The sequence below is a fragment of the Pecten maximus genome, chromosome 13 (genome assembly GCF_902652985.1).
Source record: "Pecten maximus chromosome 13, xPecMax1.1, whole genome shotgun sequence".
In the NCBI taxonomy this organism is placed as follows: Eukaryota; Metazoa; Mollusca; class Bivalvia; order Pectinida; family Pectinidae; genus Pecten; species Pecten maximus.
The window spans coordinates 20614297-20640845 of NC_047027.1; the positions used below are offsets into that span (position 1 = coordinate 20614297).

The 26549-nt window shown below is 37.2% G+C and overlaps 1 protein-coding gene across 1 annotated transcript in view; it reads left to right on the forward strand.

Moving 5' to 3' along the window:
- LOC117340812 (multidrug resistance-associated protein 1-like) overlaps positions 1-25832 on the forward strand; it is a 35789-nt gene extending 9957 nt beyond the window's left edge. Inside the window, exons 11-29 of the mRNA XM_033902590.1 lie at positions 763-896; positions 1220-1357; positions 1459-1605; positions 2235-2316; positions 4502-4571; positions 5333-5459; positions 7899-8075; positions 10983-11150; positions 12653-12845; positions 13111-13210; positions 13526-13893; positions 15275-15585; positions 16141-16340; positions 17200-17323; positions 20227-20475; positions 22195-22353; positions 23678-23844; positions 24344-24538; positions 25209-25832. Of these exons, the coding sequence (XP_033758481.1) occupies positions 763-896; positions 1220-1357; positions 1459-1605; positions 2235-2316; positions 4502-4571; positions 5333-5459; positions 7899-8075; positions 10983-11150; positions 12653-12845; positions 13111-13210; positions 13526-13893; positions 15275-15585; positions 16141-16340; positions 17200-17323; positions 20227-20475; positions 22195-22353; positions 23678-23844; positions 24344-24538; positions 25209-25320 (3221 nt within the window). The 3' untranslated portion in view covers positions 25321-25832. The remainder of the gene's footprint in view (positions 1-762; positions 897-1219; positions 1358-1458; positions 1606-2234; positions 2317-4501; positions 4572-5332; positions 5460-7898; positions 8076-10982; positions 11151-12652; positions 12846-13110; positions 13211-13525; positions 13894-15274; positions 15586-16140; positions 16341-17199; positions 17324-20226; positions 20476-22194; positions 22354-23677; positions 23845-24343; positions 24539-25208) is intronic.
- The last annotated feature ends 717 nt before the right edge of the window (positions 25833-26549 follow it).

Consider the following 26549-nt stretch of genomic DNA (forward strand, 5'->3'; position numbering starts at 1 on the left):
GGGAAGCTAATACCATCACAGAATGAATTAGATAAACTGACAAAAACTTATATTATAGTTTTATAAACTGTGTTGAGTTTTAAGGCCATACCGAACACTGTTCACTTGTCAAGGTCTGAAAGAATGAAAATTCTATGCCAAAGGGAGATAACTATGATTAAACCTTTGTAATACTAGATTTAACATTTTATTGGTACACTGTATTTCTAATTCCATCATTTCTGTGGGAAAGAAAACCCCACCTCCATTAGATAATAATGTATTAACATAAGGATATCTATCACATTATTGGACTGGTATCCTGTGAATTTCTGATTTTGCTGATGTCACTTATAAGTGTAAGGTACCCTGAAGCGTTTTTCATGACAGAAATCATTTGTGACTTCATCATATGGACATTACAGGCAATTTTATGGGATTTGAAAAAAAATAATCAAAATATTTTCCTCACACTTGTTTAAATCATATCAGATGTAATGTATTATTGGTGTTGTGATGTATTATTGGTGTTATGATGTATTATTGGTGTTATGATGTATTATTGGTGTTGTGATGTATTATTGGTGTTATGATGTATTATTGGTGTTATGATGTATTATTGGTGTTATGATGTATTATTGGTGTTGTGATGTTTTATTGGTGTTGTGATGTATTATTGGTGTTGTGATGTATTATTGGTGTTGTGATGTATTATTGGTGTTGTGATGTATTATTGGTGTTATGATGTATTATTAGTGTTGTGATTTAATATGTTCTGTCCAGGTTTGGGGGTGATGATCCTCCTCATTCCAATCAACATGTTGATCTCAATAAAACAAAGAAAATTCCAGGTGAATCTGATGAAAGTCAAAGACAAGAGGCTAAAACTGATGAGTGAAGTTCTCAATGGGATGAAGGTAGGTCCGGATCAATATTTCTGGCACACGATACTGTAACGGTGAAAATTTATGAGAGGGAGAAATTTATGCTAAATCGTGAAGGGCATTCGGCCGTGAAAATGGTCCAACAACTCCATTAATTACATATAAATATGAAAATTGTTATGATTTTGTAATAATACATCCAATCAAATGTTATTACCTGGTTTTCATAGCCTTCAGCTATATATCTCTTTTGTTCTTAACCAGAGTAACATGTATTTAGTGTCGTTTTTACCATGAATTGTCTCCCCTTATATCATAGTTTATCTCCCCTGACAAGTGTTGTTTTCTGTTAACAGGTACTGAAGCTGTATGCTTGGGAGTCATCGTTCCAGGATAAAATTCTTGAATTAAGAAATGAAGAACTTGACATTCTTAAGAAATATGCCTATCTACAGGCCTTTAGCTCCTTTTCCTTCACCTGCGCACCATTTTTGGTGAGTTTACAAGTATTTATGAAAATACTTCTCAATACTGGATTTCAAAAGAACATTGCAAAAAAAAAAAAAATTTACTATTGTGATCACTTCTTTCTTAGGTGACCTTGGCGACATTTTCCACGTACATTTTGGCATCAGAACAACACTACCTGGATGCTGGGAAGGCATTTGTGTCATTGTCGCTGTTTAACATTTTACGTTTCCCGATCAACCTCCTGCCCATGATGGTTTCATATATTGTGCAGGTAATTCCTTGACATAAAGATTCAAATATTTTTTCTTTCATACATTTCATTTTATCCATTAAATGCTTTTAATATATGATATGGGAGTATTATTAGATAAGATTGTTTGATACATTTTTCCATTGCTTATTAGTCCCTATGGATGAAACCTGTACTTTTATACTCAGTCCATCTTGTTAGTGTGTATGTGCATAACACAAAAGTTTGTCAGCACTCTTGACTAATGGCTTCATTACTTGAGGGATTTTGATCAAAATTTACTCTATTATAAAGGACCAAAATATATTGGGACAAGTTTGAGTTTTAGGATTATTAGGTCAAGGTCAAAGTCGATGTTACTTATTTTAGCGAGGGCTTGTAGAGGACATGTCATTGCTTTAGCATTACCTAGTATGCTTGTTTCCATGGCTGGCTGTACTATTCTGGCAATCTGGGTTTTGATAAAGAGGGGAAACACCAAATACTGAAGATGTGCAGAAGATTTCGCCAGGACATTTTACACACTGTCAGATTAAAATTAAGATAAACTGTAGTTTGGAGATTTCTGTTCTGGGGAAACTTTTGATGATTGAAAATTAACAAATTTATTTGACCTCATTGACCCCAGGGATTTCCATTTTATTTTTCAGGCCAATGTTTCCATTGGCAGAATCTCCGATTTTCTGAAGCTCGGTGATCTGGACTCTGAAAATGTTCAGCACAACAGATCAGGTAAGCCCGTTATAAATACCATTGTAGTATGGAACTATGACAAAGTGAAGTTCTTACATATGGAATATAAAGTATCAAGAATACAACACGGTGCCTATCCCTGACTCGATCTAGAGACCCTGTAGAGACATGTATCCCTGCATTCTACCACTAAACCACTGTGCATCCAAATATGAATAATTATGTTGTATATGATCACCTGTGAAAATATTCTTGGTCTGTCCTTAAAACGTTCTGAAGAACATATTAAGAACATTTTTAGAACAGATATCTTCTGAAACTGTTCTTGAAAATGTTCAATAACTGTTCAAGAATGGAATACATTTTCTAGTTAAAACAGTTCAAAAACATAAAATGTCCCAGTACAATGCTACACCAACGATAGTATATTTTCTGCTTGTCATACATCAAATGGTATCTAAGGTTCAGAAATACATTGTATATAACACCAACAAATGAGAACATCATAAGTGTCCTGAGATGGTAGTTTTTAATACTGATTGTTGCAAACCAAAGGAGGTGGTGCATAGGAGGGCTAAATCGGCCCACGGCGATTTTTTTCCCGGAAACATATTTTTGTCAAAAGCATAATATCCCCGATTATGTGGGAGGAATTAATTTCCATTCCTCAATGTATATATTCTTTTTTTGGTGATTTCATTATTTCCCCATCAAACTGCATAAGAAGCTAATGTTTTGACCACTAATTATTATAGAACACATTTTTATTTCCTATTTATGAAACAAATTCACCCCATTTGTTTAAGGTTTAATTTTGTATATGAATCATCACGCTCCGTGACACTAAAATTAAATTTCAGCCTAATTTGATGTCTTCTTTGTGAAAATCATTGTTTTTAACTTTTAATTCATTTAAAGTCTAATACCACAAAGTTATTAATGGAGTACTATCAAAATTTCCGGTTAGAAATAATGTATGGATATTCATAAACATTTAATGAAACAAATTTATTTTGTGAATTACTGGATATGCCAAGATTTTATTATGTTAAATGCATACACCCCAAATTTTGGACAACATATCAAAGTACCGAAAGTACTGAAAAATAGAGGCAAATGCTACAAAAGGTGCATCAAAACGTTTGATTAAACATTATTTTATGACAAACGTTTTACTGATCATGTTGTGGGCTTATCTAATTATGATTGTAACCACACCATGTAGCTTCGTGTAGTCTATTATGAGATTTACATCATCAGTGACATAAAATTCCGTTGTTGTAATGGCTTTTTGTTCTGATTCCTAGTTCCTAAATAAAAAAGCACACTTGCCGTATGCGCACACATACCAACCGTTCTTTGACCAGCAGGACAAGTACAATAATAACCAGAAATGGGTTTCTCTTTATCTAGACTAGAATATTGAATCCAAAGATTATATTTCGTTTGGGATTTGTGTCTGTACATGTATGTAACACAATGTATATGTTATTGTTATAGAATAATCCAACAAAAATAACAATGCAATCAGACTTTACTGCTTGTGTCAGGCAGGGTGCTCCTTTTTAACCCTTGGTTTTTTAATACAATTTACTTCATGACCTTTCTTTGTATGCAAAAATCTTTCGTTATCTAGTAATTTTTGATGATTTTTTTTGGTTGTGTATTAAGATTAATATGCAAACATGTTTTTTAAAAGCAAAATTTGATAGTACTCCAACGATTATTACATTTTATCTACTTAACAAATAAAAGAAAATTTCAAGAAGGTAAATTTTTTACTGATAATTTTGTTAAAAAAGCTGTAATTACACTTTACATTATACAAACTCATACTAAACACACATGTTTTTATAAAATATAACATCACATGAGACTATCAATGCAATATGAAATTTATCAAGTACTTTTGTACGAGAAATATATTGAATTTAAAAGGATGGGTACACATTTTTTATAGAAATCATGTTAGGTGGCGCTGCGTATACAGCATTTGCCAATTTTCGTTTTAGTGTCTAAAATAACATGTATTTGGTAAAAGTCTATCATAATATCATGCATAAAATAAGATTCGGCCGTGGGCCGCCATGCATCACCTCCTTTAAAGGCAGTGTTAGCATTTTTTTGGGATGCAGTTTATTACTTGTTTACTTTAATTAAATTTTAAAAGAGATGCCAGATAGAGAGGGGTTAAATAGCGTAAAGTATGTATTTGTTATTTTAGATTCTGCTGCAATCACAATCAAAGATGGAACTTTCAGTTGGGATGAGAATTTGGCACCAGCCCTGAAGGGGTAAGTACATTGTAAACTTTATGTACATTTACACAGGTATGCTAGATTTGTCAAACCTTTAGAGAGTTCACCTTGCCCCAGAACATCATGCCCTGAATGCTCAATTATCTAAACCCAGTAAAGGCTGGTGCTCAGAACAGCAGAGAATACAGACAAAATAACACGACCTTAATTATAGCTTAAATCGATAACATGAAAATATAAACAAAAATATAGACGTGCCTTGATACTCCTGAAAAAGTAAAAGTACAAGGTGTTGGAGACCAGATGTAAGGGTCTTCTGTTTCATCAACGAAACCGTCGTACAATTCTATGTCAAGTGGCAACTGCAGCATTTATGTCGTACAGACATTTTCTAGTTAAATTCTTAATGTTTTGTTTGGAACAATGAATTACTGTAGATTTCAATTCACAAATTAGAAAAAAAAATGATGGTCTCATTTTTAACAAAAAGTGCTTTAGTATGATGAATGTGGCATCACAGTTCTCCTATCTTTGATCCGAGTGGTACATTTCAGGAAATGAACCTCGTGAACCGGTTCAGTTCTTGTGATATGCCATGTTCCATTATAAGTACACAGATTTGTATCGGTACAACTGGTACATACCTGATAGAGGATTAAATGGTGACAGATTTCTTGTCCTTGGTTACTGGCGAGGGTGTTTGTGTCACTGCAAGTCAGTGTTTGGACATTTACTTAGAATTATAAATTCTGGTAATACTGCTTCAGTTAATATGATGAGGCCTTTTTATGTTTCAGCATCAATGTCTCTGTGGGGGAAGGTAAGTTGATAGCAGTGGTCGGACAAGTCGGTTCTGGAAAATCCTCACTCGTGTCATCCATCCTAGGAGACATGGAGAAGCTCCGTGGACAAGTCAATGTCAAGGTCAGTAGAACCTGGGTGTGGTGTAATGTCAAGGTCAATAGAGTCTGGGTGTGGTGAAATGTCAAGGTCAATAGAGCCTGGGTGTGGTGTAATATCAAGGTCAATAGAGCCTGGGTGTGGTGTAATGTCAAGGTCAGTAGAGCCTGGGTGTGGTGTAATGTCAAGGTCAATAGAGCCTGGGTGTGGTGTAATGTCAAGGTCAATAGAGCCTGGGTGTGGTGTAATGTCAAGGTCAATAGAGCCTGGGTGTGGTGTAATGTCAAGGTCAATAGAGCCTGGGTGTGGTGTAATGTCAAGGATAATTGTAGAGTGTAACCTGTCTAAAACGACCGTCAACAGGATCGAAATATTTGGCCAGTTGATACAGATTTTTGAAAAATTGATCTGTGGTTTTGAGGCTTTTAATACGTAACAGTACCAAAATTAGCAATTCTTAAGATCAATCATTGAATGAATCAATGAATGAATGAATTATTAGCTCACCTGGTCCAAAGGACCAAGGTGAGCTTATGCCATACCGTTGCGTCCGTCGTCCGTCGTCCGTCCGTCCGTCCGTCCGTCAACAATTGACTTCTTCTTCATAACCACACATCAGAATTTGACCAAATTTGGTCAAAAGCATCCCTATGGGTAGGGGACTCAGAATTGTACAAATGATGGGGATGACCCCCTGGGGGCCTCTGGGGCGGGGCCAAAAGGGGTCATTTTTGCGCTATTGATATAAACGACTTCTTCTCTGAAACCAAGCAATGGCTATCACTCATATTTGCCTGGTAGCATCACTATGGGGTGGGGATTCAAAATTGTACAAATGATGGGGCTGACCCCCCAGGGGCCTGAGGGGTGGGGCCAAATGTGGTCAATCTGGCTATATTGATATAAACGACTTCTTCTCTGAAACCAAGCAATGGCTATCGCTCATATTTGCCTGGTAGCATCATTATGGGGTGGGGATTCAAAATTGTACAAATGATGGGGCTGACCCCCCAGAGGCCTGAGGGGTGGGGCCGAATGTGGTCAATTTGGCTATATTGATATAAACGACTTCTCTGAAACCGAGCAATGCCTGTCACTCATATTTGCCTGGTAGCATCACTATGGGGTTGGGATTTAAAATTGTACAAATGATGGGACTGACCCCCCCCCCAAGGGGCCTGAGGGGCGGGGCCAAATATGGTCAATCGGGCTATATTCATATAATTGACTTCTTCTCTGGAACCAAACAATGGATATCTTTCATATTTTACTGGTAGCATCACCTTAGGGTAGGAATTTGAAATTGTACAAATGACGGGGCTGACCCCCTGGGGTCTGAGGGGCGGGGCCAAAAGGGGTCAGTTTTACAGAATTGATATATATAAATGACTTCTGCTCTGAAACTAAGCAATGGATATCACTCATATTTACCCTGTTAGCATCCCTATGGAGTGGGGATTCAAAATTGTACAAATGGTGGGGCTGCCCCCCATGGGGTCTGAGGGGCGGGGCCAAAAGGGGTCAATTTGGCTCTCTTTATATAAACAACTTCTTCTCTGAAACCAAGCAATGGATATCGCTCATATTTGCCAGGTAGCATCACTATGAGGTGGGGATTAAAAATTGTACAAATGATGGAGCTGACCCCCCGGGGGCCTGAGGGGCGGGGCCAAATGTGGTCAATTGGGCTATATTGTTATTAACGACTTCTTCTTTGAAACCAAGCAATGGATATTGCTCATATTTTCCTGGTAGCATCGCTATTGGGTGGGCATTCAAAATTGTACAAATGGTGAGGCTGACCCCCCGGGGGCCTGAGGGGCGGGGCCAAGAGGGGTCAATTTGGCTGAATTGATATGAACAACTTCTCTGAAACTAAGCAAGAGATATCGCTCATATTTGCCTGGTAGCATCCTTTTGGGAAGGGATTCAAAATTTTATAAAGGAAGGAACTGACCCCCACTCCCCCCGGGGTGCAGAAGGCGGGGTCAAAAGGGGTCAATTGGTTTAAACAACTTCTTTTCTGAAACTAAGCAATGGATATCACTCACATTTGTGTGGTAGCATCCCTATGGGGTTGTGCCAAAAGTTCATTTTATTTCATGGATTAATGCATTTTTTTACATCAAATCCTAACGTACCCATATACAATGCCTATGATATATTGACATAGCAATACCAGTGACAAATATACTTAATCATCATTCTTGTTTCATATCTCATGAAATCCAGGTGAGCGATACAGGCCCTCTGGGCCTCTTGTTAATTAATGAATGAATAATTAATCAATCAATCAATCCATCAATTAATTAATCACTTCAATCAATTAATTGTTCAATTAATTAATTATTTAGTTGATTAATCAATCAATCAAAATTGGTTATATAACAAATGATAATTATATAATATACTTGACATGCGAGAGTGCATGTAAAAAACTTACAATGTTTCCTGTTGTATTAGGGGACGGTAGCGTATGTCTCTCAGCAGGCCTGGATCCAGAATGCAACAGTACAGGACAACATCCTTTTTGGGTCGGAAATGAACCAGTGTACATACGATGATGTTCTTGATGCATGTGCCCTTCGTCCTGATCTGGAGATCCTCACGGCTGGCGATATGACCGAGATCGGAGAGAAGGTTAATTACTTATGTGTTTGAAATGCTACAGCAACAGTAATTGTATTTGGTAGTACAGTAGGGGGAGGTGGGGGAGTAGATGTTTATTACTAGCACACAAAAACTTTCATTATTTGTCAAATTATAACGGATTTATAGGAGATATTTATCTCCATTTTCAGGGTAAGTATACATATCAGTGTTTGTTGCCATTACTGTGTTGATCTCCCTCACTAGGTATAAACTGTGTTGATCTCCCTCACTAGGTATAAACTGTGTTGATCTCCCTCACTAGGTATAAACTGTGTTGATCCCCCTCACTAGGTATAAACTGTGTTGATTTCCCTCACTAGGTATAAACTGTGTTGATCTCCCTCACTAGGTATAAACTGTTGATCTTCCTCACTAGGTATAAACTGTGTTGATCTCCCTCACTAGGTATAAACTGTGTTGATCTCTCTCACTAGGTATAAACTGTGTTGATCTCCCTCACTAGGTATAAACTGTGTTGATCTCCCTCACTAGGTATAAACTGTGTTGATCTCCCTCACTAGGTATAAACTGTGTTGATTTCCCTCACTAGGTATAAACTGTGTTGATCTCCCTCACTAGGTATAAACTGTGTTGATCTCCCTCACTAGGTATAAACTGTGTTGATCTCTCTCACTAGGTATAAACTGTGTTGATCTCCCTCACTAGATATAAACTGTGTTGATCTCCCTCACTAGGTATAAACTGTGTTGATCTCCCTCATTAGGTACAAACAGTGTTGATCTCCCTCACTAGGTATAAACTGTGTTGATCTCCCTCACTAGGTATAAACTGTATTGATCTCCCTCATTAGGTATAAACTGTGTTGATCTCCCTCACTAGGTATAAACTGTTGATTTCCCTCACTAGATATAAACTGTGTTGATCTCCCTCACTAGGTATAAACCTTGTTGATCTCCCTCACTAGATATAAACTGTGTTGATCTCCCTCACTATGTATAAACTGTGTTGATCTCCCTCACTAGGTATAAACTGTGTTGATCTCCCTCATTAGGTATAAACTGTGTTGATCTCCCTCACTAGGTATAAACTGTGTTGATCTCCCTCACTAGGTATAAACTGTGTTGATCTCCCTCACTAGGTATAAACTGTTGATCTCCCTCACTAGGTATAAACTGTTGATCTTCCTCACTAAGTATAAACTGTTGATCTCCCTGACTAGGTATAAACTGTGTTGATCTCCCTCATTAGGTATAAACTGTGTTGATCTCCCTCACTAGGTATAAACTGTGTTGATCTCCCTCACTAGGTATAAACTGTGTTGATTTCCCTCACTAGGTATAAACTGTTGATCTCCCTCACTAGGTATAAACTGTTGATCTTCCTCACTAAGTATAAACTGTTGATCTCCCTGACTAGGTATAAACTGTGTTGATCTCCCTCATTAGGTATAAACTGTGTTGATCTCCCTCACTAGGTATGAACTGTGTTGATCTCCCTCACTAGGTATAAACTGTGTTGATCTCCCTCTCTTGGTATAAACCGTGTTGATCTCCCTCTCTAGGTATAAACTGTTGATCTCCCTCACTAGGTATAAATTGTGTTGATCTCCCTCACTAGGTATAAACTGTTGATTTCCCTCACTAGATATAAACTGTGTTGATCTCCCTCACTAGGTATAAACTGTGTTGATTTCCCTCACTAGGTATAAACAGTGTTGATCTCCCTCACTAGGTATAAACAGTGTTGATCTCCCTCACTAAGTATAAACTGTGTTGATCTCCCTCATTAGGTATAAACTGTTGATCTCCCTCACTAGATATAAACTGTGTTGATCTCCCTCACTAGGTATAAACTGTTGATTTCCCTCACTAGGTATAAACAGTGTTGATCTCCCTCACTAGGTATAAACTGTTGATCTCCCTCACTAGGTGTAAACAGTGTTGATCTCCCTCACTAAGTATAAACTGTGTTGATCTCCCTGACTAGGTATAAACTGTGTTGATCTCCCTCACTAGGTATAAACTGTGTTGATCTCCCTCACTAGATATAAACTGTGTTGATTTCCCTCACTAGGTATAAACTGTGTTGATTTCCCTCACTAGGTATAAACAGTGTTGATCTCCCTCACTAAGTATAAACTGTGTTGATCTCCCTCATTAGGTATAAACTGTTGATCTCCCTCACTAGATATAAACTGTGTTGATCTCCCTCACTAGGTATAAACTGTGTTGATTTCCCTCACTAGGTATAAACAGTGTTGATCTCCCTCACTAGGTATAAACTGTTGATCTCCCTCACTAGGTGTAAACAGTGTTGATCTCCCTCACTAAGTATAAACTGTGTTGATCTCCCTGACTAGGTATAAACTGTGTTGATCTCCCTCACTAGGTATAAACTGTGTTGATCTCCCTCACTAGATATAAACTGTGTTGATTTCCCTCACTAGGTATTAACTGTGTTGATCTCCCTCACTAGGTATAAACTGTGTTGATCTCCCTCACTAGGTATAAACTGTGTTGATCTCCCTCACTAGGTATAAATTGTGTTGATCTCCCTCACTAGGTATAAACTGTTGATCTCCCTCACTAGGTATAAACTGTGTTGATCTCCCTGACTAGGTATAAACTGTGTTGATCTCCCTCACTAGGTATAAACTGTGTTGATTTCCCTCACTAGGTATAAACTATGTTGATATCCCTCACTAGGTATAAACTGTGTTGATCTCCCTCACTAGGTATAAACTGTGTTGATTTCCCTCACTAGGTATAAACTGTGTTGATCTCCCTCACTAGATATAAACTGTTGATCTCCCTCACTAGATATAAACAGTGTTGATCTCCCTCACTAGATATAAACTGTGTTGATCTCCCTCACTAGGTATGAACTGTGTTGATCCTCCTCACTATGGTATAAACTGTTGATCTTCATTTCTAGGGTATAAATCTGAGTGGTGGACAGAAGCAGAGAGTTAGTCTGGCCAGAGCGGTATACAACAATGCTGATATATATCTTCTGGATGACCCCCTCAGTGCTGTTGATTCTCATGTAGGCAAGCACATTTTCCAGAAAGTCGTTGGGAATAAAGGATTACTTCGAAACAAGGTAAAACTTGAAAAATTAATATCTACCTCATTGTTGTCCATCCAGATCTCTTTATAGACAAGATATGCTGGGCTTTATATACAGATCTATTATATAACACTCTACTTAATCAACCCATGTACACAGTGGGGAAATGCTCACTGAGTTGGCAGAGAATGATTCATAATAGTGTCTCATAATGTCAGATTACACAGGTTAATATTGTAGTGTCACATGATGTATAATTAGACAGTTCAATGATCTAGTGTCATGGGATGTCAGATTAGACAGGTTACTATGTTCCAGTGTATCAGGATGTCAGATAAGACAGGTTAATGTTGTAGTGCATCAGAATGTCAGATTAGACAGGTTAATGGTGTAGTGTCTCAGAATGTCAGATTAGACAGGTTAATGTTCCATTGTCTAAGAATGTCAGATTAGACAGGTTAATGTTCCATTGTCTAAGGAGGTCAGATTAGACAGGTTAATATGCTATTATTTCAGATGTCTGATAAGACAGGTTCTTATTCTTAAGACTCAGGATATCAGATTAGACAGGTTAATGTTGTAGTGTATCAGAATGTCAGATTAGACAGGTTAATATTCTAGTGTATCAGAATGTCAGATTAGACAGGTTAATGTTGTAGTGTATCAGAATGTCAGATTAGACAGGTTAATGTTGTAGTGTATCAGAATGTCAGATTAGACAGGTTAATGGTGTAATGTCTCAGAATGTCAAATTAGACAGGTTAATGTTCCATTGTCTAAGGAGGTCAGATTAGACAGGTTAATATGCTATTATTTCAGATGTCTGATAAGACAGGTTCTTATTCTTAAGACTCAGGATATCAGATTACACAGGTTAATGTTCAAGTGTCTCAGAATGTCAAATTAGACAGGTTAATGTTGTAGTGTCTCAGAATGTCAGATTAGACAGGTTAATGTTGTAGTGTATCAGAATGTCAGATTAGACAGGTTAATGTTGTAGTGTATCAGAATGTCAGATTACACAGGTTAATGTTGTAGTTTCTCAGAATGTCATATTAGACAGGTTAATGTTCTAGTGTCTCAAAATGTCAGATTACACAGGTTTGTATTCTAGTGCCTCAGGATGTCTGATTAGACAAGTAGGATCTTGTATGAGTGTCAGTGTAACATTAAATTTATTTTACAAGTTCAATGATTTGGTAAGTCATGAGCTTTTAGACGAGTGACAAATTCAATGTTTTAATGAGTTTGATTAATACCATTTTACAGTGACATGGAGGCAAGATCCTATTTGTTGCACAAGATACTTTCATGAGAAAATAATAGAAAAGTCAAATCTTTTTCCATAACACTACATAAATGTACCTCATTTGAATTGGAATGGTAGGTTTTTAAATTTTCAAATTTTTTTTGTCATCATCACAAGCTCATTTAGTCACACGTCATATTTCCAACATGGCTGTATGACAGAACCTTACATGCTGGTTATGTTATAAAAAAGGCTTATTTTTCTATCATTAATTATATTTCCATAGACACGCCTCCTAGTGACACACGGCATTCATTGGTTACCGATGGTCGACTCCATTATTGTACTAGTAGACGGACACGTGTCAGAGATGGGGTCCTATGAGGAACTTTTGGACCATGATGGCGCCTTTGCCCAATTCCTCAAAACGTACCTCTTGCAGGATAATGAAGATGAAGCTGAGGAAGAGGACCCTGAACGTAATGAACATTCAGTATTTTTTGTCTTTTATTTATCAATCTTAATAGGATCATAATAGCTATTTATGATTCAATTGATGAACTTATTAATTCACAACGATTCCTGAATGGAGTAAAATCTCAAATTTTTTATTACAGTATTAAAAAAATTATCAAAAGCTACAAAAAATGAAGTTTCTAAAGCTAATGAGCTAATGATACAAAAAAGTAAGATTGGCCATGAAATTAAGGGACTGAATTCAGTAATTGATTTCTTTCCTTCAAGTCCAAGAAGCAAAAAATAAAATCCTTCAGAGGCTGGAGTCGGTGACCTCTGACACAGGAACAACCTCTGGAGATGAGTCGCATGTCAGGTCAAGAAAAAGGTCAGGAGGTCAAATTGTTTATTTAATGTAGGAATATGAAATTAAAAACTGATGAGTTAAATTGGTAAAATGAGAAATTTTTAGTGTCTTTATATTTTTAGAAATTTTCAGATGATATCAAACATTGAAAAAAAAGATGAATGTATACTTAAAAGCAGGAACTGCATGTTGGTAAAATTTCAAATAGAAAATAAAAGACAATTCATATGCAATAAACAAATTCGTGTTGTGACATTTAAAAAGAAATTGTACATGTAATCACATGAAATCAACAGATCTCAAGCTTTTACTAATTTTATGTTAATTTTTTAACAGGAAAACATCTGAGAGTAAACCGAAGCTGGCAAGGTCAATCTCGACCGCAGTGGATGCAAAATGTGAGAAAAAAACGGTGAAAAATACCAGAGAAAAAGATGTTCTTATTCAGGAGGAAAAGAAAGAAGAGGGAGCCGTCAAGCGCAAGATATTCATGAAATATGCCCGTGCTATCGGACTTGTTGCCAGTTTGTTCATTTTCACTATATTCCTCATTTATCAGGGTGCAAGTGTGGGTGCCAACATTTGGTTAAGTCTTTGGACGGATGATAAAGATCTCGCGAATCAGACAAACGCCAACACGACCGAGTATCAGAACAAGAACTACATGTACCTCGGGGGTTACGCAGGATTTGGTATCGGACAAGGTAAACTTATTTCCATAAACCTTCCTGACAAAAGTGTCATTGATTGGATAGTAAATGCCATTGCTCATGTGATCATGTGACATATCGGGTAAATATATGTATATGAATATATAAATACTCTCGTAATAGAGGAGTATATTGGGGGCATGATAGGGTATATCACTGTACGACTGTCCATTTACAATTCAGCACTTTATGGCAGTCCATTTACAATTCAGCACTGTACGACAATCCATTTACAATTCAGCACGGTACGACAATCCATTTACAATTCAGCACTGTACAACAATCCATTTACAATTCGGCACGGTACGATGATCCATTTACAATTCAGCACTGTACAATGATCCATTTACAATTCAGCACTGTACGACAATCCATTTACAATTCAGCTCTGTACGACAATCCATTTACAATTCAGCACTGTACGACTGTCCATTTACAATTCAACACTGTACGACAATCCATTTACAATTCAGCACTGTACGACTGTCCATTTACAATTCAACACTGTACGACAATCCATTTACAATTCAGCACTGTACGACAATCCATTTACAATTCAGCACTGTACGACTGTCCATTTACAATTCAACACTGTACGACAATCCATTTACAATTCAGCACTGTACGACTGTCCATTTACAATTCAGCACTGCACAACGATCAATTTACAATTCAGCACTGTACAATGATCCATTTACAATTCAGCACTGTACGACAATCCATTTACAATTCAGCGCTGTACGACAATCCATTTACAATTCAGCACGGTACAACGATCCATTTACAATTCAGCACTGTACAATGATCCATTTACAATTCAGCACTGTACAATGATCCATTTACAATTCAGCACTGTACAATGATCCATTTACAATTCAGCACGGTACGACAATCCATTTACAATTCAGCACAGTACCTTTTGTGACTGGGAATATCTATACATTGTATATCGGTTGTTAGGTCATTTCACCTATATATCTTATTGGGTTAATATCCTATAAAGTCACATGCTGGTTATTAATGTCTATGCTTTATATCTCAATTGAACTTAAATTCCGTCCATTAATTTACTTCATTTTCAAATAGATTTTTATCAAACTTCATATATTGGTCATGTACAGTGTATGAGAATACCTACAACAGTTTCAGGGTGCCAAGGTCAAGGACGGTGTCCATGTTACTATTTATAACAAAAACTTTTATCGTCCCTCAAGTGACTTCGTATTCTGCATGTACAATGAAAAAAATGTATGACTTACATTGTTGTAGACTTAACTAAATAAAAAATTATGTTAACAAGATTAATATATGTCTATAGACATTATCCGATGCATTAATATACCGATATATGCATTGTATAATTTTTTTTTCACAGCATTCATGATCATGGGATACTCCTTACTAGCTTCACTTTGTCAGGTGAAAGCCGCAGGAAAGCTCCACCTCGGAATGCTGGAAACTGTTATGAAAGGACCAATGTCCTTCTTTGATACGACTCCGATTGGACGTGTAGTGAACAGATTTTCCCGTGACATTGAAACAATAGACAGCATTCTACCAGGAACAATAAGATTCTTCATACAACAATCGATTGGAACTCTGGCCACCTTTGTGATAATTACGTACAGTACACCGATCTTCCTTAGTGTTATCATACCACTGTTCATTGTTTATTACCTGTCACAGGTGAGTTAATTAAAGTTTTACCGCGTCATAAAATATTCACATATCCAGGCATTCCGGATATTTTAGGAATCTTTTTGTATCCTAATAATTATAAATAATGAAATAATTTTAATTTCTTATGCTAGCAACACATTCAAAAGCTGTTGTTAAATTATTTCACACAGAGGTATTAAATAAAAAAGAAAGCAGACTCTTTCAATGTTTTAAGTTGAAACTATACCTTACATGTGTTGTCTTGTTTTAGTTCTATGTCTCAAAATTATTCAGTCAGAGTGCCAGCCATGTAACCTCAGGTGAAGGTGCGAGGTATGACACCCCCTTGGTAAGCTTCTCGGAAAGCTGAGAAACAAACCAGTCTGTGCTGTCCTGATTGTGTCCTTGGGCAAGACAATTTACCCTAATTGCTCTGAATGACATGCAACAGGCCTTCCATATATTGTTCAGTGAGGTAGTCACCAACTACTACAAGGAGGACCCGCATTAGAATGTATTGACCTGGCTGGACGATAAAGCAAACAAACATATCTTAAAATTATACTGTCCTGTGTTTTCCAGCGTTTTTATGTCCCTACATCACGGCAACTGCAGAGGATTGAGTCTACTACGCGCTCTCCCATCTACACTCACTTCAGCGAGACGATCGCCGGAGCACCTACCATCCGGGCTTATGGACAACAGGACAGATTTATAGAAACATCTGTTCAGCGGGTCGATAAAAACATTCTGTATTTCTTTGCAAGGATAGCCTCTAATAGGTAAGTCTGAAGTAGATCTGTACTCTAATATCACTTATCTGATAAACAGAATCTTATACTCTTGGCTTTGTAAAAAGGAATTTTTTAAATGTGTTGAATGATTTTAATGCCACTCATCTAAAGGTCTGTGACATATCAAATTATTATAGACTTGTTTGATAATTTCCATTTAACATAACCAATCATATCAGATCTAGCTTCTATATCGCAGGTCGTATAGTTGGTCAAATATAGACCTAAAACTGTAAACCTTATGTTGGCGTGCTGAAATTTTAGCGCAAAAACTAATCAAAAGGGATTAGCGGAGTGATAAATTAACACACTTACTTATGCTTGCGATATAAATATTGTAAGTAAACTAACATTAGCGCAATTGAATTTTAGCGAATTCTTCCAGCCCGAAAATCGCTAAATATGATTATCACTAAAATATGTGTTTACAGTACATGTATTAGAAGCACAAATTAAGTTATTAATTTGGACAAATAAATTCTATTGTTGTAATATTATATTCACAAAGAATAAGCAGGATCTGGGCCTGATTACATTTATATTACTTAGGATTAAGAAGGATACTCTTGGAACTGAACGTTAGAATATCGAGGCCGAGCTGTGTACAGCTTTATGAATACACTACTTTTGTTTAATGGACAAGATAATTTTGATAAGCTCACTAAAATCTGTCTGTGATGGTATAATTTTTGTAATACATGGTGTTTATATTTTTACATTTTACTGTTGACTACTTGTTAGAAGAGTTTTTGTCTCAAAGTGTTATCAACCTGAAATAAAACCTTTTATTATTATCAATAGTAGGTGCTGATAATATAATCATAAATTATTTCCTGTTTTTGTGTAGGTGGCTCGGAACTCGACTGGAGTTTGTAGGAAATCTGATTGTGTTTGCTGCGGCCCTGTTTGCAGTTCTTTCCAATGACGTCAGTAGTGGCACAGTCGGTCTCTCTGTTTCATACGCCCTATCAGTAAGGAACCATACGTCATATTTAATATGCCCTGTCACTGTCAGTATCAGTTAGAATCATACATCATATTTAATACGCCCTATCAGTAAGAAACCATACGTTAATTTAATACGCCCTCTCAGTAAGAAACCATACGTTAATTTAATACGCCTTGTCAGTAAGGAACCATACGTCATATTAAATACGCCCTATCAATAAGGAACCATACGTCATATTTAATACGCCCTGTCAGTAAGGAACCATACGTCATATTTAATACGCCCGATCAGTAAGAAACCATATGTCATATTTAATACGCCCTGTCAGTAAGGAACCATATGTCATATTTAATACGCCCTGTCAGTAAGGAACCATACATCATATTTAATACGCCCGATCAGTAAGAAACCATATGTCATATTTAATATGCCCTATCAATAAGGAACCATATGTCATATTTAATACGCCCTGTCGGTAAGGAACCATATGTCATATTTAATACGCCCTGTCAGTAAGGAACCATACATCATATTTAATACGCCCGATCAGTAAGAAACCATATGTCATATTTAATACGCCCTGTCAGTAAGGAACCATATGTCATATTTAATACGCCCTGTCAGTAAGGAACCATACGTCATATTTAATACGCCCTATCAGTAAGAAACCATACATCATATTTAATACGCCCCATCAGTAAGAAACCATACATCATATTTAATACGCCCGATCAGTAAGAAACCATATGTCATATTTAATACGCCCTGTCAGTAAGAAACCATACATCATATTTAATACGCCCTGTCAGTAAGGAACCATATGTCATATTTAATACGCCCGATCAGTAAGAAACCATATGTCATATTTAATACGCCCTGTCAATAAGGAACCATATGTCATATTTAATACGCCCGATCAGTAAGGAACCTTAGTATATTACGTCATATTTAATATGTCCTATCAGTAAGAAACCATATGTCATATTTAATACGCCCCATCAGTGTCAGTATCAGTTAGAAACCATACATCATATTTAATACGCCCGATCAGTAAGAAACCATATGTCATATTTAATACGCCCTGTCAGTAAGAAACCATACATCATATTTAATACGCCCGATCAGTAAGAAACCATATGTCATATTTAATACGCCCTGTCAATAAGGAACCATATGTCATATTTAATACGCCCGATCAGTAAGGAACCTTAGTATATTACGTCATATTTAATACGCCCTATCAATAAGGAACCATATGTCATATTTAATACGCCCTGTCAGTAAGGAACCATATGTCATATTTAATATGCCCTCTCAGTTAGAAACCATATGTCATATTTAATACGCCCTGTCAGTAAGGAACCATATGTCATATTTAATACGCCCGATCAGTAAGGAACCTTAGTATATTACGTCATATTTAATATGTCCTATCAGTAAGAAACCATATGTCATATTTAATACGCCCCATCAGTGTCAGTATCAGTTAGAAACCATACATCATATTTAATACGCCCGATCAGTAAGAAACCATATGTCATATTTAATACGCCCTGTCAGTAAGAAACCATACATCATATTTAATACGCCCGATCAGTAAGAAACCACATGTCATATTTAATACGCCCTGTCAATAAGGAACCATATGTCATATTTAATACGCACGATCAGTAAGGAACCTTAGTATATTACGTCATATTTAATACGCCCTATCAATAAGGAACCATATGTCATATTTAATACGCCCTGTCAGTAAGGAACCATATGTCATATTTAATATGCCCTCTCAGTTAGAAACCATATGTCATATTTAATACGCCCTGTCAGTAAGGAACCATATGTCATATTTAATATGCCCTCTCAGTAAGAAACCATATGTCATATTTAATACGCCCTGTCAGTAAGAAACCATATGTCATATTTAATACGCCCTGTCAGTAAGGAACCATACGTCATATTTAATACGCCCTGTCAGTAAGGAACCATACATCATATTTAATACGCCCTGTCAGTAAGGAACCATACATCATATTTAATACGCCCGATCAGTAAGGAACCATACATCATATTTAATACGCCCTGTCAGTAAGGAACCATATGTCATATTTAATACGCCCTGTCAGTAAGAAACCATATGTCATATTTAATACGCCCGATCAGTAAGAAACCATGCGTCATATTTAATATGCCCTCTCGGTTAGAAACCATATGTCATATTTAATACGCCCCATCAGTAAGAAACCATACGTCATATTTAATACGCCGTCAGTAAGAAACCATATATCCTATTTAATACGTCCTATATTTATATATGTTCTACAATTGATGATATTTTTTTTATTATCTCCCGCTTTCACCGAAATGGAGGGTATTGATTTGGAGTCATCCGTCCGTCCGTCTGTCTGTCACACTTTGTTTCCGTGCAATAACAGCAAGAAATAATATCAGATTTTCTTTAAACTTGGTAACAACATTAAATGCCGAAATGGCCCAGTTTGATCACAAATTTTCACGGACGTTATTTGGTGGAGTTATGGCCCCTTGATTATAGAAAAATGTAATATTTAGCTCACCTGGTTTGAAGCACCTATGAGCTTATGAAATGGTGCAACGATTCAAGCGTGTTCACTACAAGCGAGTTTAACTGTGATGCAATTCCATCAAGTTAAATATCAAAAATGAAAATTAAGGATTTTGATTCAGTTAGTATGGTGTGGGAATATTCTATTCTACTGGGTCAGTATAACACCATATTCACCTCACCAAAGGTCAATAATTGATAATTATTTACCCCAAGGCTTAATGCTTCATGGTAAGTGTTGGATATTCAAGAATCTTTACCTGAGGAATGAGATTTCGCTGTCATTCCTTCCCGGGAGAGGAAGTCATACCGTGTTTAAAATTATCTACATAATTTCATTTTAGATCACATCAGCCCTAAACCTATTGGTACAGCAAGGTAGCAACTTGGAAACGAACATCGTATCTGTGGAACGTGTCCAGGAATACGCTGAAATACAGACAGAGGCAGCCTGGGTGCTGCCCTTTAGACGACCTCCACACGATTGGCCCCAGAAAGGTCACGTTAAATTCAATGACTACAAGACAAGGTACCGAGATGGGCTTGACCTTGTGCTAAGGGGAGTGAACTGTGAGATACAGGGGGGAGAAAAGGTAAGTCTATAGCATGCCCATCTAGATAATGTAAATATACCTATATTGGCCGTCTCAAATTTTAGCGTATAACCAAAATTAAGGACTTGCACAACTAAATATTTTACGATATGTTATTAGTAAGAGACTCCATTCCCTCATTCACTTATTTGAAGTTCAAATGATGTGAAATTAATATCAAATTAAAGTTTGAAGTTTTCGTTACCTGATAATTATGTTATTGTATAGGTTTATGGTAAATAGGAGCACATACACAGGTACTAAGACAGTAACAGAACATTTACAGTGGACAGGGGAACCCCCACCTGGGAAATTCCTGGCTTATTTCACCTGTAGTCCTACATCATTCTATTTTCAGTAGTAGTGTACATTTTTGTTTTTCAAGTCTGAAGACATTAATCTTTACTCTTGTATATAGGAAGTACCTTTTCCATATGTTGATTACTAAACCAAATAGCTACAAACCTCAGCAGCTGATTGGCTGATTTAGTCTTTAGGGACTTGGCTCAGGTGGAACAGCAGCTGATCGGCTGATTTAGTCATTAGGGACTTGGCTCAGGTGAAACAGCAGCTGATTGGCTGATTTAGTCATTAGGGACTTGGCTCAGGTGAAACAGCAGCTGATCATGATCAGCTGATTTAGTCGTTAGGGACTTGGCTCAGGTGAAACTGCAGCTGATCGACTGATAAAGTCATTAGGGACTTGGTTAAGATGAAACAGCAGCTGATTGGCTGATTTAGTCGTTATGGACTTGGCTCAGGTGAAACAGCAGCTGATTGGCTGATAAAGTCGTTAGTGATTTGGTTAAGGTGAAACAGCAGCTGATTGGCTGATTTAGTCGTTAGGGACTTGGTTCAGGTGAAACATCAGCTGATCGGCTGATTTAGTTGTTTGGGACTTAGTTCAGGTGAAACATCAGCTGATCGTCTGATTTGGTTGTGGGAGTACTTAAACAGATTGGTAAAATGATGAATTAGCACATTAATAATAATTGCCATGATAGAAAACAACTTTAGAAACTTTTATTAGCTCAATCATAATTTAGAGGTAGGCTTTCTAGAAACAGGAAAATTGCTGAAATATGTTCATTTTCAGTAAGGCACATGTTTGGTTCAGTGTACAGATACTTGATACCAGACTCATAACAATGCAAAATAACAACCGATAAAAAGGGAATGATGTCTCAAAATTACTAAATCAATAAGCCCCTTCACTAGACTAAGTGTAAACAGCATTTACCCTCAAATAAGCCCAAACCCATAGTGTAAACCATATTTATCTTCAACTAAACCTCTCTCAAATAAGCCCACACCCATAATAAACTGTATTTATCCACAAATAAGCCCCTCTCCTACATGTAGTGTAAAAGCTCAATAGCGACCTTATCCGCAAATAAGCCCCCTCCCTGAGAGTAAAAGTTCAGTAGCAAACTTATCCACAAATAAGCCCACTCCCTGAGAGTAAAAGTTCAGTAGCAAACTTATCCACGAATAAGCCCCCTCTCCTAGTGTAAAAGTTCAATATTTTTTGGAGCTTTTTTGTGAACCACTTTTAGCTTTACTGTTTTAAAGTTGATGATTCTGCAAAATTGATGAAGAGGGCCTATTTTTGGATAAATAACGATGTTGATGTAATAGAATTCTACTTGAGTAATAGTCATTGATGATAAGAGATGGATCCTTACTTATGATTATGTTATTGATTTTCATTGGTGATAGGTTGGAATTGTGGGTCGTACCGGTGCCGGAAAGTCATCGCTGACAGTAGCTTTGTTCCGCCTGATTGAACCCGCTGGTGGAAGTATCGTCATCGATGGTCAGAGTATTGCTGATATGGGACTCCATGATCTCCGGTCAAAACTGACCATCCTCCCTCAGGTAAGTCCAAATTGACCATCCTCCCTTAGGTAGGTCAAAATCGATCATCCTCCCTCAGGTAGGTCAAAACTGACCATTCTCCCTTAGGTAGATCAAAACTGACCATCCTCCCTCAGGTAGGTCAAAATTGATCATCCTCCCTCAGGTACGTCAAAATTGACCATCCTCCCTCAGGTAGGTCAAAACTGACCATCCTCCCTCAGGGAGGTCAAAACTGACCATCCTCCCTCAGGTAGGTCAAAACTGACCATCCTTCCTTAGGTAGGTCAAAATTGACCATCCTCCCTTAGGTAGGTCAAAACTGACCATTCTCCCTCAGATAGGTCAAAACTGACCATCCTCCCTCAGGTAGGTCAAAACTGACCATCCTTCCTTAGGTAGGTCAAAATTGACCATCCTCCCTTAGGAAGGTCAAAACTGACCATTCTCCCTCAGGTAGGTCAAAACTGACCATCCTTCCTTAGGTAGGTCAAAATTGACCATCCTCCCTTAGGTAGGTCAAAACTGACCATTCTCCCTCAGATAGGTCAAAACTGACCATCCTCCCTCAGGTAGGTCAAAACTGACCATCCTTCCTTAGGTAGGTCAAAATTGACCATCCTCCCTTAGGAAGGTCAAAACTGACCATTCTCCCTCAGGTAGGTCAAAACTGACCATCCTTCCTCAGGTAGATCAAAACTGCCCATCATCCCTCAGGTAGGTCAGAACTGACCATCCTCCCACAGGGAGGTCAAAACTGACCATCCTCCCTCAGGTAGGTCTACATTGTATCTGGAATATACTTGATAAGTTTACCCAAAAATAGCAGGGTTTAACATAATCCACTTTATAACTTCAGTCATTCATGTACGTGTCATAGCAGAAAGTTTTTTTTTTTATTTGTTCAGCATTAAACACCATTCTGTTTGGGGTTATAGACATATGGACAACCACTGTAGAAACAGCATGAACCGTGCTTGTTTCAGTTCATAGTCCTATAACACACAAACAAAACTTACTATGTTTATATAGTGATGCTGCAAATGTAAATATCATCTCATGAACCTCTTAACATATTTCCTTCATGTTTTATATCATTGTTTTATATCATTGTTTTTAAATATAAATAAATGTTCCTTCATGTTTTATATCATTGTTTTAAAATATAAATAAGTGTTCTTCACCTGATCAAATTTTGATTGTTATGGGTCTAGGTTAAAGGGTCAAGGTAAAAGGGTCAAAGGTCATATTTCACCACTCTAGGAAAATTAGAAGTGGGGAACTAGCTCTATAGTTCATGTAAAGAAAATATCAGACAAAAATATTCTAATACTTTGTCTTGTAGGACCCTGTGTTGTTTTCTGGTACCCTGAGAATGAACCTTGACCCCTTCGATATATACACTGATGAACAGCTGTGGAGGGCCATTGAGCATGCTCACTTAAAGAAATTTGTGTCAGATCTTCCCGACGGTCTGCTGCATGAATGTGGAGAAGGAGGAGAAAACTTGAGGTAAAAATGATGTTTTCTTTTGATAATTTATTGATGCACTGAAATTACCTTTAATTTAATTGGATGATTTTGCAAAATGCAAAGAATCATAGGAAGTTTTACAAAATGAAAATAATTAGGTGACAATAAAATTGAGTTTGCGAAATGTTGAAATATAGCTTGCTTTGTTGGAAGCATGAAATGACTATTAGCAAATGACTTTACTTCAAACCATTTGGACAAACAACTTAGAATGGCAACTATTATCCTCAATCATTCCATCAAAGTGATGCACCGATCAGAAAATCAAAAATGGCCAACAGGCAGTCTTCTTGGATTTTGACAATTTAATTTTGGTGCAAGTATTTACAAATATTATGTAAAAGACAACTTTCATGATAAATATATTTCATATAAACAAAAATATGATTTGGTAATATGTAAAATATTAAAACCAATTGATGTAAAAGACACCACTTATGATCAAAGCCATTCAGTTCATATTTGTTATATATTCCAGTGTTGGACAGCGACAGTTGGTGTGCCTGGCCAGGACACTTCTGAGGAAGACCAAGATTCTCATCCTGGACGAAGCTACGGCGGCGGTTGACATGGAAACAGATGATCTGATACAGAACACAATCAGGACGGAGTTTAAGGACTGTACCATTCTGACCATAGCTCACAGACTCAACACCATAATGGACTATGACAAGTAAGTCATCCGGAAAATTGTATTATGCACCAAAACCACCTCGGTCGCATAGTCCGCTCATATGTGTGATAGTGTAGCCGAACTGGACCGTCGATCATCGGCGACCAGGTAACTCAATAGGTAGAGCATCCGGCTAGTGTTCGGAGGTCCCGGGTTGGAACCCCGGTCAGGCCGTGCATTTTCCCACTCCTACTACAATTGTACTGTGCAGTTAAGTAAGATCAGACATTGGATACGAGATTCTTTCGAATACTAAATAGCTATTAAATAGGGAATTATCCAATGTTGAGAAGTATGTAAACAAAAACTTTTTTTTTTCACATATGACCTACTCTCTGTACATTGTTTTACTAAGTGCACCCCTTTGGTGTTTTGTAAGCACACATTCTGCTCATTAGGTTGAATAAGGTAATGCAATATTTGATATACATGATCAGACAAAAATACAAACAACCCAATTAGTCCTTTTGTTTTATCGGGGTAATAACATGGAACTCCAGAAAAGCAAAATCATCCTTAGAGGCAGAAAACAAATGGTATCACAAGAAAAGTAAATTTCACAGTTGTGTAGTTTGTAGGCCATACATGGGGATTTGTTTACTGATATTGTTAACATCCCTGGAGTACAGATAATTCTATGTATCATTAATGATGTACTTCTATTTTCCAGGGTCATGCTCTTAGATCAAGGACTCATCAAGGAGTTTGACAGCCCAGATAATTTACTAAAGGACAAATCCTCGGCCTTCTACAGCATGGCGAAGGACGCTAACCTCGTGTAAAGCCACACAGTCCTTGGTGCCAAAATGCTTCCCTCCTTAGTCACAATTAACTCAGGATTAAATCTCAAAATCCTATAAAAGATTTATTTGAATTTATATTTTGTCTGAATAGTATAAGCGCACATGACTTGACATTACATAAGTATTTATTAAATTAAAATTTTAAGATTTTTGTGTATCAAAATCATTTACTCACAATTTTAAGATTTTATTATTATCGAAATTAAATTGTTTGGGCTATTACGTGATTTGAAAATTTGAAAAATGTATTTAAAGGCAAATACAATGTACAGGATATTGAATGGAAGAGTATTAAAACTGATTTCAGAACAATATAAAGAGGGTTGATAGAGTGATAAGAGTCTATAGTTAATGAAGAGGAGGAAACATACCTCTTGGAGGTATTGTCTCAGAAATAGCATCAATGGTGTTTGATACACCTCTCTGTGAAAGGATGCATCGTGGTGTTGTCCAACTGGGTTGCTGAGTGGCATAGCATCATCCAAAATTACCTTTTTAGGTCACCTGAGACAAAGTCTCAAGTGACCTATTCTAATCCCCTTTTGTCCGTCGTCGTGCGTCGTGCGTCGTCCGTCGTGCGTCGTCCGTCGTCCGTCGTGCGTCGTGCGTCCGTAAACAATTCACATTTTCAACTTCTTCTCCAAAACCCACAAACCAAATTCTATGAAATTTGGCAGACAGCTTCTATGGCTAAAGGTCAACCAAAATTGTAAATTATATGGTCCCCACCCCCTAGGGGCCTGAGGGGCGGGGCCAAAAAGGGTCAAATTGACTAAAACTTCAAAAATCTTCTTCTCTACTCTCAGATATGCTGGAATCAAACACTCTTCATAGATGGAAGGGTCTTAAGGTGCTTTACCAAAATTGTAAACTTCATGACCCAGGGGTTTCACGTTTGCCCCTGGGGAGGGGCTAAACTTTACTATAGTTTATATAGGGAAATCACATTTTTGAATTTAATTTATTTTATTTCTATTGGAATTCATTCTAATTTTGTAAACATTGTCAGCATGGGATGACAGTTTGATGACATGCACATGTTGGCCCTGACTGACCCCCAGGGGCTGATGGGCGGGGCTAAAAAGGGCCAAATTGACTAAAACTTCAAAAATCTTCTTCTCTACTCTCAGATATGCTGGAATCAAACACTCTTCATAGATGGAAGGGTCTTAAGTTGCTTTACCAAAATTGTAAATTTCATGACCCAG